Source organism: Sinocyclocheilus anshuiensis, unplaced genomic scaffold (genome assembly GCF_001515605.1).
Source record: "Sinocyclocheilus anshuiensis isolate Anshui unplaced genomic scaffold, SAMN03320099.WGS_v1.1 scaffold4988, whole genome shotgun sequence".
NCBI lineage: Eukaryota > Metazoa > Chordata > Actinopteri > Cypriniformes > Cyprinidae > Sinocyclocheilus > Sinocyclocheilus anshuiensis.
In genome coordinates, this window is record NW_015540190.1 from 41,064 (window position 1) to 58,903 (window position 17,840).

Here is a 17,840-nt window from a genome sequence, read left to right on the forward strand (position 1 = left end):
AGATCACCCTTTACAGCAGATTTAGTTCACAAACAACTGACAGTTTTGACCTAAATATGATTTTCAGTTACAATAATTAATCCTACAATTCGACATTAGTAACTAACTTTTAACAGCATCAGACGCGCGCACGCTCACAAGATCTCCCGGTTCTTTCTTGTGAATTCAGTTCACTGGAGACTCGCACTAAACGGTTAATTTGAATCAGTGAGTTGTCGACTCGAGAACAGCTGCAATCGGTTAATTCTAATTCGTGAATGAATCGTTTGGTGCGATTTGCGAACCGATTTAAAAGGTTAATTGAAAAGAATCAGTTCGCTCTTGAATCAGACACCGCTTCTTCATGTCGGAGCTCGTGATATATTATAAGGAGTAACGATATGTTTTATGAAATGTAGTGAAGTAAAAAGTACGATCTTATGCTTTGGAATGTAGTGAAGTAAAAGTAAAAGTTACTCAAAATAAAAACTACTCCAGTAAAGTACAGATACTTGAAAAATGTACTTAAGTACAGTAACGAAGTAAAACTACTCCGTTATTGTCCACCACTGCCTTCCGAGGACGAAAGAGGACATTGTCGGGGAGCAAGCTGCCCCCATTCTGTCTGCCCTTCTCATCTCTACAATCACACGACATTAGCAGAGTAATTTCACACAGTGTAAAAGTATTTTCTACCTTTTTTCCTCTGTTGGTCCCATCAAGCCAACAATGTTGGATAAAATGATAATAAATGGAGCCCATTAGGAGAATTACTAGTCATTAAGAGCACGAGAAAACCACCGACTGGTCCACCTGTCAAGTTGCCACATTGAAACAAATTACCCCTGCCTCCATCCTTTATTACATTTTAATTGGCGTGATGAATTTATATATTTTTTCTTTATTAGTTTATTTGATCCCAACCGCTCTCTTCACATCTGTCTAGACATTTAACATAGCGACAAATCACAGATTTATTTTCTGGACAGTGACCTTTGTAAGATTCTTTGTTCATGACATTTTCTGAGGATGAAATGTTACAATAAATCGTCTTTTTAATTCCCTATTGAAGTTCTGTTTTAGTTTGGTTTGATCGCTTGGTCTAAATCAGAGTTCAATTTCACGCTCAAGTCCATGCCACAAGTACTATTATGAAATTATTACCCCCTTTTAGAAGTTGCATGAATGCACAGTGCCTTGAATTTGAACTAATGTGAGACCACCAAAACAAAGACGAGCAATCCAACAAATAAACCAGACACTCACTCTGCAGTCATCTGGGCCACCAAGTCAAAAGAAGCAAAGCCAGCATTAAGGAAGTTGTCTCGGTAGCGGCTCATCTTGATGGCGTCCAGCCAGTCGCCCACAGTGGTGAAGGTGGTGTAGTCAGGCACACAGCGGTCGAGGAGCGGCTGGGAGGCCCTACAGAGAAAGAGAGGAGTGGAGATAAAAAGAGAGAGAGAGAGGGTTAGGTCACGCCAGGCCTCCACCACCGAAACCTCACCCCCAAACCCCCCACAACCACCACCATCTCTCCTGGCCTGTAGGGCCTGAACCTGACACTGTGGCTTACTGGCTGGAGACGTGAAGGGGCCGCCAGAGAGAACTGCAATGATGCTGTGGGTGTGGGTCCGTATGCAGTGGTAAATGTTTGGACTTAAAGTTGTGTTGCCTGACATGTATCGATACATGACATGCTCCAATTCTACATTCATTTTTATAATATTTCTCAGTATTCCTTTGAAATCACTGTTTGCTTATGCATGACATGATTTATCCAAGTAGGACAAGTAGGTTGACCACCCCTTTTATTGGTCCATGAGCAACACTTATTTAGTTAAATCATGTTTGCCTGCATACACCTGCGTAGATTCTTCTTGCACTATAGTGCAACTAAATTTAATGCCATGCATAAAATCAGCCAGTTTAAATTAGATCAGACAAAACCAACAGAGGCCAGACATGATCTATGACCAGACTGGGGTCTTAATAACTAACAGTGAGGTCTGGACTGTGGGGATAGGGAGGCAAAGTTTGAGAGCAAAGACACTTCTGTCTGCAAGCTCTCTGCTCTGCTGAACCTAGCTGTTTTTTGATGGCATTAGATTAATTAACAATTAAAAGCATAAGAAAAAAGTTAATAATAAAGGAACAGAGGCCCTATTGAGGACAAGGTCTGTAGATGGATGGGAAGAGTGATTTTTAATAAACTCCTGCCTTTAGCGCTGAAGGTTTGTGGTCATTAACCTGGAAGGCAGCTTTTCTTAATGGGGTATTGTTAGAGCTGGCCTGGCTCTCACATCTTAGGGACGTTGACTTGAAGTGCGAGACTGGGGAAAACTGTATGAGGAAACCAAAAAAATGTCCGTGCATAACTAAACTACCCTGAACTCAGTATTGAGAGCAACTATTAACTAATTAAACTGTCCTTAGTTTAGTTAAGGAATTGATCACTGAAGATAGTACACAGAGCATCAAATGTTGCAACAACAGGAGCCCATCTCTCAGTCTTTCATTAGGCTCAGCAGGCAGGCCACCTCTCCATTGGCCCTTTTAAAATCTCGTTACTTGCTAATTAAAACCATTCCCATCTCTGAATTACATTAACTAATTATTCCTCCTTTATCCTCTGATCATTGCAGAGTAGACACAGTGTCTCCCACAGTTCCCTGGTTGTTAGAGGCCCTACCCCAGGACTTACAGCTTAGAGGCATGCACCCCGAGGTGGGTCAAAACCCATCTACAGCTTCTGGCGAACAATTACTGTGTGTCTTACTGAAACAAATTCTGTGCAAATATGCTGATCAACAAGTAAAAGGCTGTTATATAGTGACAGGCATCTGGAAAGGAGGCTTATGTCATTAAATATCTCAAATAGAAAAGCCTAGTATGTGTATACCAGAGCAAGCATCTCAGACAAAACAATCGATAGCCCCGTGATGGTGCAATTAAACCAAATGTTTTATTGACTTAAGGTCATCCTGATTTCCATAACGTCAGAGTTTCCCAGCTTACAATATTTTTGGTCATTTCAAAATTATCTTAAATCAATAGGCTCTTAATTCAAATGCCTCTGTAACTTTGTCCTAATTCTGAATTTGAAACGAGATAACCAATTTGTAAAAGTCGTTAATACTGCTTGTTTAGTTGAGGAGATAAAAATCATGCAAACATGTTAACTAACATGCTAATATGTCCATGTGTGCCCTTACCCAGAATGTGTGCTGGTGACCACCTTAAGGCTGGCGGCATTGCGAATAAGTTTGTCCAAGGTGTTGACGATCTGGGAGAACTTAGGTCTCAAGTTTCTTTCTTTCACCCAGCAGTCTAGCATGAGTTGATGCAGGGCAGTAGGGCAATCCATAGGTGGGGGCAGTCGGTAGTCCTGCTCGACAGCGTTGATTACCTGTTGATGGAAAAATAATAATTGGTGTTAGTTTATTAACAAATTAATTTGAACAGAGGCAAAGTAGAGAGGAAACTTACGTCTTGGTTACTCATGTCCCAGTATGGGCGCTCGCCATACGACATCACCTCCCACATCACAATGCCGTAGCTCCAGACGTCACTGGCTGAGGTGAACTTTCTATAAGCAATAGCCTCTGGTGCTGTCCAGCGAATAGGGATCTTTCCTCCCTACAGATGCAAGAGCATACAATGTTTTTTTTTTTTTTTTTAAATCTCAGTTGGGAGCTGGACACTTTTAATTGCTATAGAAATATTAATGGATAAAGACTCGAATGCTGACCAATGAGCTGGTGTAGGTGGGGTCAGTGGGATCATCCTCCAAGAAACGAGAAAGGCCAAAATCGGACACCTTACACACCAGGTTGCTGTTGACCAGAATGTTACGGGCAGCCAAATCACGGTGCACATAGTTCATGTCGGACAGATATTTCATGCCAGCTGCAATGCCTCTCAACATACCGACGAGCTGGATGACTGTGAACTGTCCATCATTTAGCTGTTGGAGAGAGTGGGAAAAATCACAGACCCATTTATAACAGAAATGTCCGCTGTCTACCTGTTTTAACTTTCCAGGATGTGACTCATCAGCTAGATGATTCATCTCTCAAAGTCACAGCTAGCAGCTTCACTATTTGTCATCACTATTTAGAAAAGTCAGGATGTTTTTCAAAGGGGCATGTGAGAACATCTCTTTTTATTAGAAAACTAATCTGGGACTAAATCTTGCAAGACTTCAACAATGATAGTATTCGTTTCAGTAGATCACATTTTTTAACTGTTACTTGCATTTCCATAAATGTCCCACAACAAGAATCCAGGCAAAGAAAAAAGAAAAAACATTAAATTGATTTTATGGTAGTAAGCATCTCTAACCCGGAGAAAGGAATCCAGTGCTCCGTTCTCCATGAACTCAGTGACAATCATGACTGGCCGACTCTTCGTCACCACCCCTTCAAGGCGGATAATATTAGGATGATCAAACTGGCCCATGATGCTGGCTTCACTCAGGAAGTCTCTTCTTTGGCGATCCGTATAGCCTGCCTTCAGAGTCTTGATGGCCACAATGATCTCACGCCGTCCAGGGAGTTTCAGACGGCCACGACACACCTCTCCAAACTCTCCTACATAGGTAATGGACAGACGAGAGAGAGGAAGAAAAGGTGGAGTGGAGAGAGGAGAGGGAAGAGTGGAGGAGTGTGGGAGAGAAAGGGGAGAGGGACAGTTACTGGTTAGAATCAAGGAGCCAGGGGGAAGCAGGGGGAGACAGCAAGAGAAGCCAGGGCTAAAGGTGATGCTATTAGAGTGTATCCAGGGGGCGAGGGAAGGAGTAGGGTGAGGTAAGGAATGCTTAAATAGGAAAAGCTCTTGGAGGGTTGTTGGGAGTCGGGGTACCGAAAAGGAAAAGGGAAAAGTAAAGCAATAGTGGAAAGGGTAAAGGGTAGATTCAGAGAATGCTAGGCTCTGGAGGGAGTGAGGGTAGTAATGTGGGAAGTAGGTGGGGACAGAAGCTTGGGAGGATTGGACGGCTTGCGTCTGCAGTCTAGGCCAATGTGTAAGCAAGTGCGAGAGAAACAGAGGGGTCAGGGAAGGACATGGTAGGGGTTCATCACTTTAGACAAAGCTAGGAAACAATAGGTTCAGGTAGCAGCGTTAGATGTTAAAAGCCTTGTTTGTTGGACTCTGACATGGGGCTCCTCAACTCATTACAACATGCCTGCAAGTCTTAACAAACCAGTATCCTACTTCTTTTTTTTTTTTGGCTCTAACATTAATGTTAACATTTAGAAAATTTACAAAACAAAGGGGAGTGGTCTCAAGGTCAGGAAGGAAGTCAACAGGTCATAGGGTCAAGGACATTTAATTGTCCGAGAGGTATCATCAGGCTCAGGACAGGCTTGGTAAGTTAGCAGGAATGGTAGCTCTATAGTTAGCTCTGAAGATAACCTCAGAAGCTCCATTTTGTAAGTAAAGCTGTTAGAGACGTTGGTAAGGTGCTAAGGTTTTGGATTTTGGAGCGGGATGAGTTGATTGAAATACCGCTTGGTGTGAAGTCCTCTAAAGGTATGGCCTGGGTGTGCCTAGCTGTCTTCCCCCTGTTGCTCAGGAGCTTGTGTTGTTGGTTACCTGCGCCAATGACTTCCTCGATTTTCACACAGGAAACGTCAATCTCTTTGGCAAACTCGCGGATGGCCTCATTTGGGTCCTCATAGGTGAATGGGTCAATGTAGACCTTCATTCCCGGAGTGACTATAGGGGATTCAATAGTGCAAATTGCCGTATGAATCACACTGCCATAATACACAATATTTATAGCATTGTTAATCATCAGAATGCAAGTAAACTCTGTAGAGACTTACTATATTGTTGCAGTTTTTCTGTGTATTCTGATTCTGAGCCATTGCGTTGCTTCCTGAGAACCAAAGACAATACAGTCAGTTACAAAAGGTTGATGATTTCTTATCTAAATGTAGGAAAATAAGCATTTGAAAAGGACTTGTGTTTTCCCAGCCAGCCCCTTTAGGGACATAAATTGAGGTCGATCAAAGAAAGAGAATGATATAAAAATTAAGAGAACAACAGAATCACCCTTAAGAGACCCTTGTCACTACACGATGGAAGTCAAATCTGCATAAAGACAGCTAAGAAAAACAGTAGCAGCACTGGTTGTCTTGCTCCCGATACATGCTAAGGAATCTTTACAGCCATATTGTTTAATTCACTCCTGTCTCTTAATTTGTTCCTTCACAATCAGTATCAGTCCATTAAATGCAATGCAATTTCAACAAACCCAACCCCCATCTAGTACATTTTAATGTATCTCATTTCCAATTCAAATTCAGCTCCGGAATATGCCAAGGCTTACATTTTTTCAGTTAAGATACTGAGACACACTGTGCTGATTAGAACGAAAGAGTGTGCAGATTTAGAATTTTTGCTTGATAAGGCTTGAAATACACAGCTGCCTTGCCCTCAACTGTGGAAATGGGAAGGTGGCCACAGGATGGAAAGTGCCAGTGCCAACGATCATTGGGACACTGCGGAATTCCAACGTAGGGCACACTGGCTACAGTTTACTAAGCACAAGATCCAAAATAACTGACAACCCAGAATGAATCTGCTTCTCAAACTGCATTCATTAATTGCCCAATAGGTCCTAAGGAAGCATTATGGGTAACTAAATTGCATATGCCCTCAAAATATTGTGTTGTTTCATAAGTATACTTTGACTTCTGATTCTTCGATTCTTGCTGTGATCCATTTATAAGTACATTTACTGAACGTCATTAAGGTAAGTTAAAATTTGAACCAGTTACCTGAGGCAGACAATGGCAATAACCACAACAACAATGATGAAGACCAGCCCTGCTGTCAGAGAACCCACAATGAGAGGTAACTGCTCCTGTAGAGTCTTGTCTACATCGGCTGTGTGTGAGGCACAAAGAAAGATATCAGATCTATTTATGGCATTTCTTTGTCTATGAGAGGTATTTATACACTTAGATCCACACAACTGCTTGATATTATTTGAAAGAAAGTTGTTTTTATGTGATAATATAGGAATATATGTTGTTTTACATACCCTGGTGGTTGGTGCTAAAGTCAGTAGGGCTGCTATAGCGGCCATACCCAGCCACCGTTCGGGCTCGAACCTGCACAACATACGGCGTGCCTGGCTTCAAACCCTCAATGCGTGCAGAGCTACGCTGGGCTGTCATGGTGTGGGCAATAGCTTCTCCCTGGTCCTGTGGGAACAGTGATAAAACAAGCCATATAAATCCAGCCAGAACCCAAAAGCAAGCGTCTGGCAGCTATGGTTTAATCTGTCAGTACAACACATCAAACATGAAGCAGATACGCCTGGCTCTTTCTTTTCCTCTATGCAAATCCTCCTGCCTCCATCCCTGCCAAGCTCCAACTGCCTTGTGGTATCAGGTTCAAAAGAAGGGGATGAATCAAGGAAGGAGTTAGGGAAGAATGTTAGGATACGAGAGAGAGGAAGGGTTGATGCTGTTGTCAGGATGAACGATTATGTATAGAGCAGAGGATGACAATGGTGGAATTGTGATCGAATGCCCTTCGCTTCATTGACTTACACTGGCTCTTACCTTCTCATGGTATTTAATCTCATAATCCAAGATGATGCCATTTGGTTTTTCAGGGGGGAGCCAGGAAAGACTCATGGTGTTGGCTGAGGCCCCCATCAGGTGGACGGTAGGAACTGCAGAGGGAGCTGTGTGGGGAAAATGAGAGAAATTCTATTTTAATGAAAGCTGACATTCTATTTTTTTCACATTTAGAGTATGTTCACATTCAGGATTACCAAAGAGCTGCTTTGATGTGTAAGCATTCAGACAGCTCTTAGTCTTGGGCCCTTTCAGGGCCCCAGCCTCTCAACTTCACAGACAGATTGGATTCTAAAGTCTCTTGTAAAAAGGACCATGGCAGACAAACAGGAAGTCTTATGGCACTTTTCCACTGCATGGTACGGCACGGTACGGCTCGGTACGGTTCACTTTTGGGGGGTTTTCCACTGGGTACAGTACCTGGTACCTGGTACTTTTTTTAGTACCACTTCGGTTGGGGTTCCAAGCGAACCGTACCGTTACCAAAATGTGACGTGTAAACTCTGCTGATCACGGATTGGCCGGAGAGAATCGTCACTACCTGCGTCACTGAACTTGCGACACAAACACAAAAGAACCGCTAGATTTAAATCAGCACAGCCAGCGAAGGATCGAATGCAACTGTTTTTAACGAGCGCACCTTTTTTTAACAACCAAAAAGTGCCTGTTCCCCCTGTTGAGGAAGTACAGACGTTGCTCTCGTTGATAGCAGAGGAGCGGATCCAGTGAGAGCTTGATGGGGCGACGCGGAATGAAAAAGTTTTTTAGGAGTCGCGGCAGTAGAGGCAGTGCAACTATAACAACATGTGAATAGTCCCACCCACTCTAAAGCGGTACTGAACTGCAGTGGAAACGCAAACCGTGCCGAGCCGAACCATGCCGTACTGAGCCGTGCCGAGCCGAGTCGTACCACGCAGTGGAAAAGCGCCATTAGTATCTGGCAGATTCAGTCCACACAACCTACACACACATGCAAATATATTTATAGCTGCACACACCCTCTGTCCACTCCCTAAGCTCTTTCTTTCCCAAATTACTGTAATGTGAAAAAGATGTATTATTTAAATTTTAAAGTATTTATACTGCATGTTAGTGTAAATTGTGTTCACTTACACATCTGTATTGTAATACTGTAAAAATACTAATGAGATCCTAATAAGAATCATACCTGAGGAAAAAAAAAAGGAAATTATAAAACAATGAAATGTTTTGCCTGTGTAATTTGTGAAATGCCTGTAATTTTAACATGAAAATTAGAATTTTGGGGTAATTATCATGAAATTAATTTCTTTATATTCTTTAAAATTCCCTTTATGCAAGATATAATCTATTGTTTGTTTTTAGGACTAAATGCAACCTGGACTTTTTTACCCATACATATTCGTGTAAACACAAGTTCTTATATAGCTCCTTACTTCTCTTCGCACCTAGCTTTACATAATCTATACTGTCCCCATTTGTTCTCAGACCTGATGTTGCCATCTCCGGTTTCTGATGTTATCAAATTCTGTTCACACACTACAGTAGCTCTCAACATCCCCTGCTTTCTTGCCTCTGTCTCTCTCTCCCTCACTCTTTCTTTGTTAAAAGCGTTTTAATCCCCAGGTCCGGTTCTTTGATCCTTTCCCTAGTAGCACTTTATCATTCTGTCTGTCTCTTTGTCCACCTCCCCCAAAAGCTCACTCTCTCCCAACCCAACACCATCAACCTCCTAACCCAGGCCTTGCTCAGAAAAGCTTCACCCTGCAGACAATTCTTACTGGGCAGCCTGCTTGCTTACTCTCACCCCAGGATTAAGGGGCCTCATTTTGAGGAGACAGTGGAAGTAACCATGACGTCCCTTGAGCTGATGGCCCATATTTATTTTTTGTCTTAAAAGGCAGATGAATATTCAAGAACAGTCCTGGGAGATAATCTGATCACAGACCCTCCTGAAGTTTCGGAACCATGGGGGTGGGTGGCTTTGTGGGTGTGCATGTCACCCTGGGATTGACTCATATGCGAACAACAGCCTGGGTTATATGACAATGCCTGCAGTCAATCCCTGAGAGCAAACAGAGGCATTCTTAAAGCTGGGTGTTAGCATGGAGTGCTAAGAAGAGAGTTAAGCATATGCATAAAACTGAGAGCTATCCTGAGAAGTCCGGTGTCAATTCAAAACTTGAAATCACACAATAAGAGACTGTTTTCACAAGGTTAACGCATCTCCACATCTCACTAACCCAGCACACTCTAGCCTAGAGTAGATTAGCTTTGCTACTGAGCCTCATAGCACAGCTCTCAGGCATTGATGCATTCTGTGGGCTGAGCTCTTTGGGTAGAGTGTCGTGGGTTGGAAATATCTTAAGAGAGGCCATTACACTTCATTATTCCAAGCTAGAGCAAATGAAGAAAAACCATTATGGACACACATGGAAGAGCATATTTGTAACCTGTAGGAAAATCTAAAGATGGTATCTGTGTTTTGGAATATGATATGAAATCACTGAACTCACCAGCCTGGTTGGTGGTGATGTTAACGGAGGCAAACTGGGGTACATAGGGACTCTTGTTGGAGACTCCATTGACGGCCTGAATCTCAAAGCTGTACTGGGTGTGAGCCTGAAGGTTTCTGACCGTCACATGTCTCTCAGTAAGCCCAAGGTGGCGGGGAGAGATATCCACGTTGTCATCACATCGTGTGCAGGTTCCACGTTCAGGCAGGCATTTCTTACAAATGACATTATAGAGAAGGTCCTCCCTTCCACCTTGGTCACGTGGCTCGCTCCACTCAAGTACAAGCGATGTCTCATTTACACTGGAGATGACGCTGCGTGGAGCTGAGGGTACAGCTGCAAAAAGAAAATATTTTTGTCATGTTGTTTTCCTAAGGTAAGTGTTAATAAACCTGTCAGAAAGGCCAGCCTAAGGTGGTTTTCTGGTCTTAGCAGGTTTAAGTTTGGTTAGTTGCTTTCCCAGCAGGTCCCTTAGCAAAGCAGGTGTTCAGCTAGTTTAGGTCACAAAGCTGGTTTAGCTGACCAATTGAGTTCCCTAAAACTACCAAACTAAGCAGTGCCTGGTAAGCAGCTAAGACCGTCAGATCACATTAGGCTAGTTTAAGATGTTTTTTTAAGCAGGAAATTGAAATAAAATTGGTCAAATGGGGCTTCACATACACTCCATGTGGATTAAATGCTTTCACGTCAATCAAATTAAGCAAAACCTTGTTTTTCCCACTTGTGCTGTTCATTTTAATATCAAAAATGGCTAGAAATAGCTGTGGTTCACTTGGGAAAACATTTTTATTTTTGCATGTATCTGTTCAGAGTGCTGACAATGAACAGAGCTAGAAAGGAGCTAATATGAAACAGAAGAAAGGGAAAAGTTTCAAAAAAATTAATGTACGTATGGTGTTTGGATCAATGTGGCTTTTGAGAGCTGGCAAATAAACAACACTCCTTATGTTTAGATAAGTTCATGGTGGGTTAAATGGCTGTTTTAGTCAAGGGCATTACTCACTGGTGCATCCTGAATCAGGTGAATCATTGTCCGCCCGATAGTAGCCGGTCCTGCAGGAACAAATGCTGGTGGCACCAGAACTTGTCCGACTGTTGGGTGGACACGGGGAGCAGAAACCTTCACCCTGCTTGGACTTGAAGGTACCTGGACTGCAAGCTAAAGAGAGAAAGAGTTTTTACTTTGCCTGTCAAAATATAAACTCATAGCTGTAACCGCATATTCACACCGAGTGTACTTCTTTGCTACTCATTTTCGGTGAATGCTTCCATCTAGGTATGTGACAACTTTTCATTGCATTCAACTGCAAAATCAATAGCAATTTCCCTTTTGCAATTTGCATTTTGTGAGCTCTGCTTGCCTTAATTTAGTTTCTTACTTTTGTTTTCCTTGCCCACAGTATGCAGTCTAATCCTTTACATCTTGGCATTGTAAAATACGAAGGCGCACAGGTTCTTGCTTACGTATTTGTTTGGCACCGTTAATTTGCTGTATTTTCCTCCAGGGAAATAACCCCCTCATGACTAGACGAGTTCCAACAACATACCCTGGCCTTGCATAAACCCCATGTGCATATGCTAACCGTCAACTTCAATTACAAACACATGCCTGTTAGTTCCAAACAACAGCACTTTTCAAAATGTCAATTCTCATACACAGGCAATGTCAATGCTGTTCTGCAGGAATTGTCCCTCTAAGTTAAAAACAAAGCATATTAAAGACTACAAGGGAAAGTGTGAGCTGTTATCTTATGAATACAAAGATTAGTGTGTCATTCACAGGTCTTTGGCCTTTGTGGAGCTTTGACACCATTTACGGAGATTGTTTACACATTGTATCACATCTACGATAAATGGAGAGGTGCTCTCCTGGCACACAATGCCAATGTGATCGTTCAGCTCAGAATGTCACTCAGCTGTCTAAGTGATCAAGTAGTCAGTTTTATGTTTATTAGAAGCAGGCAAGGAGTATGATGACAGCTCCCAGCCTTCCGAGCCATTTTATCAGTAAAGGTTAGAAGCAGCAAATAATGAACAGGCACTGTGTTTTTCTGAGAAAAAAAAGATTTGAACATCTGGTTTCTGGACTGATAGTGCACAAAGCAGAACACAACACCGGTGATGTTCCTTAGGTCACTTTCCAAATTCCCTTTCTCAGAATGTGCAATATTGACACAAGGCTTCATTAGTGCAGGGATACTGTTACCTCGGTTAACCAGGGGCTTATTTGTTTAACCATTAATCAGGGGAGGCCAGAGATAGGTAGTGAAGAAGGAGCATAGAAAACAATTCACATAGAGATAAAAATGAAAGAGTGTAGTTGTGAGTTCGGGTTTATCGCACGTAACGTATCACTTTGGAGATTAATAAGTCCTCAGTGTTTCGCCTCGCATTTCAGATGTACATAAATCAACCAAAATCTTGGGGAGACAAATGAGACCATCTAGTTCTAGCCCCCATGAAAGACTGCTTGAAATTCCCCTTCAAAAACCTCGGGCGGTTTTCTGGAGGATTGAAAGTGCTGATTAATCGCTTCCAAGGAGGTAAGAAGTCAGCCCTTTCCTTTCATCCTCATCCTTCCTCCAGCAGCTCTCCTGACAGAGCACGAGAGAGAGAAGAGGTGAAAGAAAGCAAAAGAAATGCAAATCATGTGGCTTTTTTCATGAGTTCTCTTACTTGCACACTCTCTCCAGTACAGTCTATTGCTCGCACTCTATTGCCCAGACTCTATTTGCTGCTCTCCCTCTCTCATTGAGAGCAGAAGGACTTAAGGGAGTGATTAGAATGTGTGGTGAAATTGGAAGTGAGGAGAAAGAACGGATAGGGGAAATATGGAGCTCTAAGGAAAAAAGGGTCTTGTCGATTAATATTCATGTGAATGTCCAAACTGTGCTCTGGCAGGGTATTAATGAGACCAACGGCCTTCAGATGAAGGCGAGCAAGAGAGAGGTGACAGAGAGATTTATCCCTCCTTTAGTTTCCGGTTGACTTGATTAGAGAACATTTTATCAGGGCACAGCCGCCAGGGCTTTCACCTTGAGCCACCACAAGCAAACAAATAAGTTTTTAACTGTACATCGGGCAGCAGATTTCCAAGGACTGCCCACTTTCCCTTACGGGTATACACACGTTTGATATAAGTTAACATAAGTTGGCAGTAGTATAAAAGTCCTTCATTACGTTGACAACTACATAAAATTTCTGAAAATAAATAAATAAATAAATAAATAACGTGAGTGGTGCAAAACTTGCTTTCACTATGCTAAGGTGTTTTAAATGGTTGCCATGGCATTGCTATGTGATTCTTAACTTTTTAGGGTACTATGTGGTTGCTAGGGTTTTGTGGTAGATTGCCAAGGAGTTGCAATGCTTTTCCTAAGGCATTCTTTCTTGTTCTTTTTTGCATACTTTATGGTTGTTAGGTGGTTTCTTACCATCTCAAGTTAAAATGTGCCTACCCCAAGTCATATTCAAGATAATCTAGTCCCCCCTCAAATGTAAATCTATGGGACTTTTCCCCACCTTTTTTATCATCCAACAGCTGAAAATGTTAAAGGGGTCATATGATGCGATTTAAATTTTCCCTTTCTCTTTGGAGTGTTACAAATTCTTGGTGCATAAAGAAGATCTGTAAAGTTGAAAAGACTAAAGTCTCAAATCCAAAGAGATATTCTTTAGAAAAGTTAAGAGTCAACCACGCCTACCTAAAGCGTCTCGTTCTAACACGCCCCCACGTCTACGTCACTGTGTGGGAAGATTTGCATAACGCCGCCCAAATGTTCACACAAAGAAAGAAGGCGTAACTTTTATTCTCGCTGTAGTATTGTTGCCGCCGCCGCCATGTCGTGAAGGCATTGTGTGATTCGTTGTGAAAGCGAAACTACTTTGTTTGGCCTTCCAAAAGAGGACGATATCCGCTTCGTCATGCCTAGAGCTGATCCGTGCTGGTTGCTGAGGAAATACAACAACTTTGCGCTGTGGATCGCCGGATCGGCTTTCACCGTGGACGAAGCGGAGTCCAGCCCGGGGTCGTCACATGTTGTTGCCGCAAGCCCTCCGGACGCTCCTTCGTCGAATCCGCCGGCCGCTCCGTTCTCAAGCCCGCCACCTCTGCTCACTCTAGCCCATCTCACGCTTGAGGTATTCGGCCAATCACAACGCACTGGATAGCTGGCCAATCAGAGCACACCTTGCTTTTCAGACCGATGAGCTTTGTAAAAATCGACGCGTTTCAGAAAGGCGGGGCATAGAGAAGAAACAATAATGTACAGTATGTGGAAAATGTGTTTTTTGAACCTTAAACCGCATAAACACATTTCATTACACCAAATACACCAAATAATGTTCTTTTTAGCAACATCATATGACCCCTTTAAGTAAATTGCTTAGGATTATATATTTGTAAAATTAGCAGTATACAGGTTAAAGCAGCATTCATGTCCATAGCACAAACTTTGTAGGGCGAACTACACACTGCAGTTTAATACTCAGGGTTAAGTGTTTGCTTAAATCTCCAACCCTCTGTATGAACAATCATAAGAGTTACAATTACCTCAAATATCACAAATAATCCTCTTTTCTCTATACACAAATAATTTACTGTTCAGTTTAATTCTTTACCCCAGTGGTTCACTGATCAGTGGCTTTGCCTTTCTAGTTCTTTTAATATGCTGGAACCAACTGTCTCTTTGCGACCTTTCACTTCTGGTGCCTTGACTGTCACAGGGTTACTTTTCTTTCTCCATCTCATGCTCTTCATTAAGGTTTCACTGCAGCCCGTGCCCTTGGTCTGCAAATCGATTCCGGTCTCTCACTCCCAGCTCTCCATTTGACCCTTGATCTCCCGCTGTCTGCTCTGCTCACTTTCACCGTGGCTATGTTACACGCTGACTTAATTCAGCTCAGCCTTAACCTGATATGTTTTTCATCAAAACTGCTCCTTTCTCTCAGCAAAATGTTCCACTCTGATAGACATACAGACTTTTTTTTACTTATTCATTGCTTTGCTCTGCTTAACTTGAGGTTGAATAGCCAAATTTGCTGTTAGGTCAAACACCAGGATGATTTGTCCATTTGGCTTAATGTGATACCGAGAGATAAAACAAATTGCACAGTGAGAAAAAAAACACATACTGTATATCAGCACTCACCTTGACACTGTGTGTCCTTAACTGCAGGCTCGAACCCAGCCATGCAAGTACAGGAACCTACAGGAACCATCCACTCTCCATCTCCATTGCAATAGAGTTTAAGAGGAACAGACACCTCCAGAGCATTCGGCACACAAGTGCCAGGGGCAATGACTAGCGATGTGGCCTCAGCGCCCGTGGCCGTCTCTGGGAAGACGGCAAAACTGGCAATGGTTGTGGAACACTTCTTGTAGAAAACTCGGACAGAGATTAAAGACATGCAGGCACCCAGGTCCTGGAAAGCCAGATAGAAGCCAGCCCTGGAAAGTGGACCAAAGCTGCGAATCTTGGTGTTGATCCGACCAGACTCCAACATAGAGAAGCTCTCATCCGGAGCAATGGTGTCCACCTTAACATAAGGGTTCTCCATCCAAAAAGGACTGGTAGATGTGGCGGAATCTGAGTCAGACTCGTAGTAGAATAGATTGAAAGTCTCTTTACATGATCCTGGAATGTTGGGAATACTGTTGCAATCTCGTACGGTGAACTTCATCTCCACATAAACACGGAGAACATCCTTTCGAGGGATAAAGTCGCTGCGAAGCCAGTTGTTCTGGTTAAGCTCACGAACGTTGCACACTTGGTATGTTCGGATGGGGTTCATGGCATCATCATAACCACTGACTTCCTCCCACTGAGAAAAAAAAAAGAACACTAAGTCATAGATATAAAACAACATACAAGTTCACCTTCAGAATGAGCTAGCACTTAATATATACTGCATTCGGTGATTCTTCTACAGAACAATAGCAATAAGAAATGTTTTATCTAAAGTATGGTACGATATACTTTATTGTCAGCATTATAAATGAAACCATTTTCATTTTGATGTTATCCAGGGCTTTAGAACTCTGAGGTGTTACGCTACAGAGGTACGGCAGGCAATAAATTGCTGCTTCTCAGCTCCAGCCCCACACACCATAGCTAAGAAACAATATAACGGAGGGAGCAAGCTGAGAAAAGAGTGAATGGGGTGGATGAAAGCGAGGGGAAATTAAATTTTGTGCTTTTTGGTTTGTGCCTTTTCAATTACACATTGTGCGTGGTGTAATTAAGTTGGGAGATTCACGCTGGTCTTTCATCTGCATTCACCAGTTCAATGAGGAAACCTGCCTGGCAAATTCATCAAAATTACCGTGGAGTGTCAGAACTCCATCGAATAAAACAACGAGTGGATGTTTACCTCATACCTTGACTGTGGAGTACTCTCTGCATCACTTCACAATCAATTACTGCTCAATTAAACCATCATGATCACACTGTATTCCTGCAGATCAACAAGCTACACTCAATCCTCTACCAAAATTATTTATTTCTTTTCTACCAAAAGTAACAGTATACATATTTTGAAAAGAAAGGTGAGAGGTATCTTCAAGAGTTTGACTGCTGATGTGGTACTAAATGCTGCATTGTGATTTGTGGTAACACCATGTGACATGATAAGCAATATGTAGCAACAACTAATGGTAGTGCAGACTGTGGTCGAGTAAAAATGCCTACTAGCAATCTTGGCATCTAATGACGGTTTTTACATCAACATCGGCTTGTTTAAACAAACAGCATATATCAACAAGAAATGATTCACATTCAATGCTGTAAAGGGACAATTAGATTCACGCTCAACCTCGGGAAACCGTCCAACTTCTTTTGATTACAGCGAGTTCAATTTCAGAGCAAGAATAAGCGATCCGAAAGGAGAAAATTAACTGTAGCCAAAAACCGAAAACGAAATCCCGCACGGCATTGAGAGATTTGTTGAAAGAGTAGCGTAGTGTTTGTGTAGAGGTGAAGTGTTTAATTAACATAGAAATATGGATGTTGTGCGGACAGGCCATTCATCCCTACGGGCCCCGGGGACCCGAAGCAGACAGGGCTTCCAGAAATCTCTGCTTTATCACTGCCTTTCTGAGCCAAGGGTGCCGAGATCAATAATACGCATCAGGTCAATGCGACAGGAGAAAGAATGAGGTGTAAATGGGCATTTAGTTCAGTGGAAAAAATTGCTGAGAGAGTGAAGATGGAAACGAGAAAGGGGCCCACACATCGCACTGCTGTCGACTCCTCTACGGGTAATGGCGCACCAAACATTCCTCCTTCCACGATTAAGATGCCCAATCAATTTATTTTCAGCTCAATTTCAGGGAAATAAGCCTACGAATGGCTTACTTTAAGATATTTCTGCATATTAAATGTTGATATGAGATAGTACTGTCTGAAAGTACTGAAAAAATACACAAGGTGAAAAGTCATGCTCATTAATTTCCCCCTGCTGCATCTCTTCGATTTGTTGGGGAAAAAAAGATGAATGAATTTACTTTAGACGCAGATGCTGCTGTGGAATGATGGTTTATGTGGTTTATTTATGAATATATATAAGTGCATTACAGTGTTTTTTTTTCTTTCTTCACTCGGTTTGTTTATCTTGGAAGAATTAGCAGGTCAGGTTTAAGCGACAGCAGGTTGTTATGTTTATTTTTCCTTAATGGTGTTACAGTCTGTATTTATCTGTGTTTATTTCTCGGGTTACAGGTGTCAAACTAATGACTAATAGAGTTTTTTTTTTTTTTTTTTTTTTTGGGAGGTTT

At 42.3% G+C, this 17,840-nt stretch overlaps 1 protein-coding gene across 6 annotated transcripts in view; it reads right to left on the reverse strand.

The window, feature by feature from the left end:
* LOC107687281 (ephrin type-B receptor 3-like) overlaps positions 1 to 17,840 on the reverse strand; it is a 55,096-nt gene that overhangs the window by 3,502 nt on the left and 33,754 nt on the right. Inside the window, exons 3-15 of one of the 6 annotated variants that reach the window (XM_016484552.1) lie at positions 15,217 to 15,889; positions 11,070 to 11,225; positions 10,067 to 10,402; positions 7,554 to 7,678; positions 7,028 to 7,190; positions 6,762 to 6,870; positions 5,805 to 5,857; positions 5,572 to 5,694; positions 4,321 to 4,568; positions 3,728 to 3,943; positions 3,466 to 3,615; positions 3,192 to 3,385; positions 1,246 to 1,401 (exon numbers count right to left, since the gene is read on the reverse strand). In XM_016484552.1, the coding sequence (XP_016340038.1) occupies positions 1,246 to 1,401; positions 3,192 to 3,385; positions 3,466 to 3,615; positions 3,728 to 3,943; positions 4,321 to 4,568; positions 5,572 to 5,694; positions 5,805 to 5,857; positions 6,762 to 6,870; positions 7,028 to 7,190; positions 7,554 to 7,678; positions 10,067 to 10,402; positions 11,070 to 11,225; positions 15,217 to 15,889 (2,702 nt within the window). Of the gene's footprint in view, positions 1 to 1,245; positions 1,402 to 3,191; positions 3,386 to 3,465; positions 3,616 to 3,727; positions 3,944 to 4,320; positions 4,569 to 5,484; positions 5,707 to 5,804; positions 5,858 to 6,761; positions 6,871 to 7,027; positions 7,191 to 7,553; positions 7,679 to 10,066; positions 10,403 to 11,069; positions 11,226 to 15,216; positions 15,890 to 17,840 lie in introns of all 6 variants that reach the window. The other 5 variants (XM_016484550.1, XM_016484551.1, XM_016484549.1 and 2 more) reach the window with 5 other exon arrangements.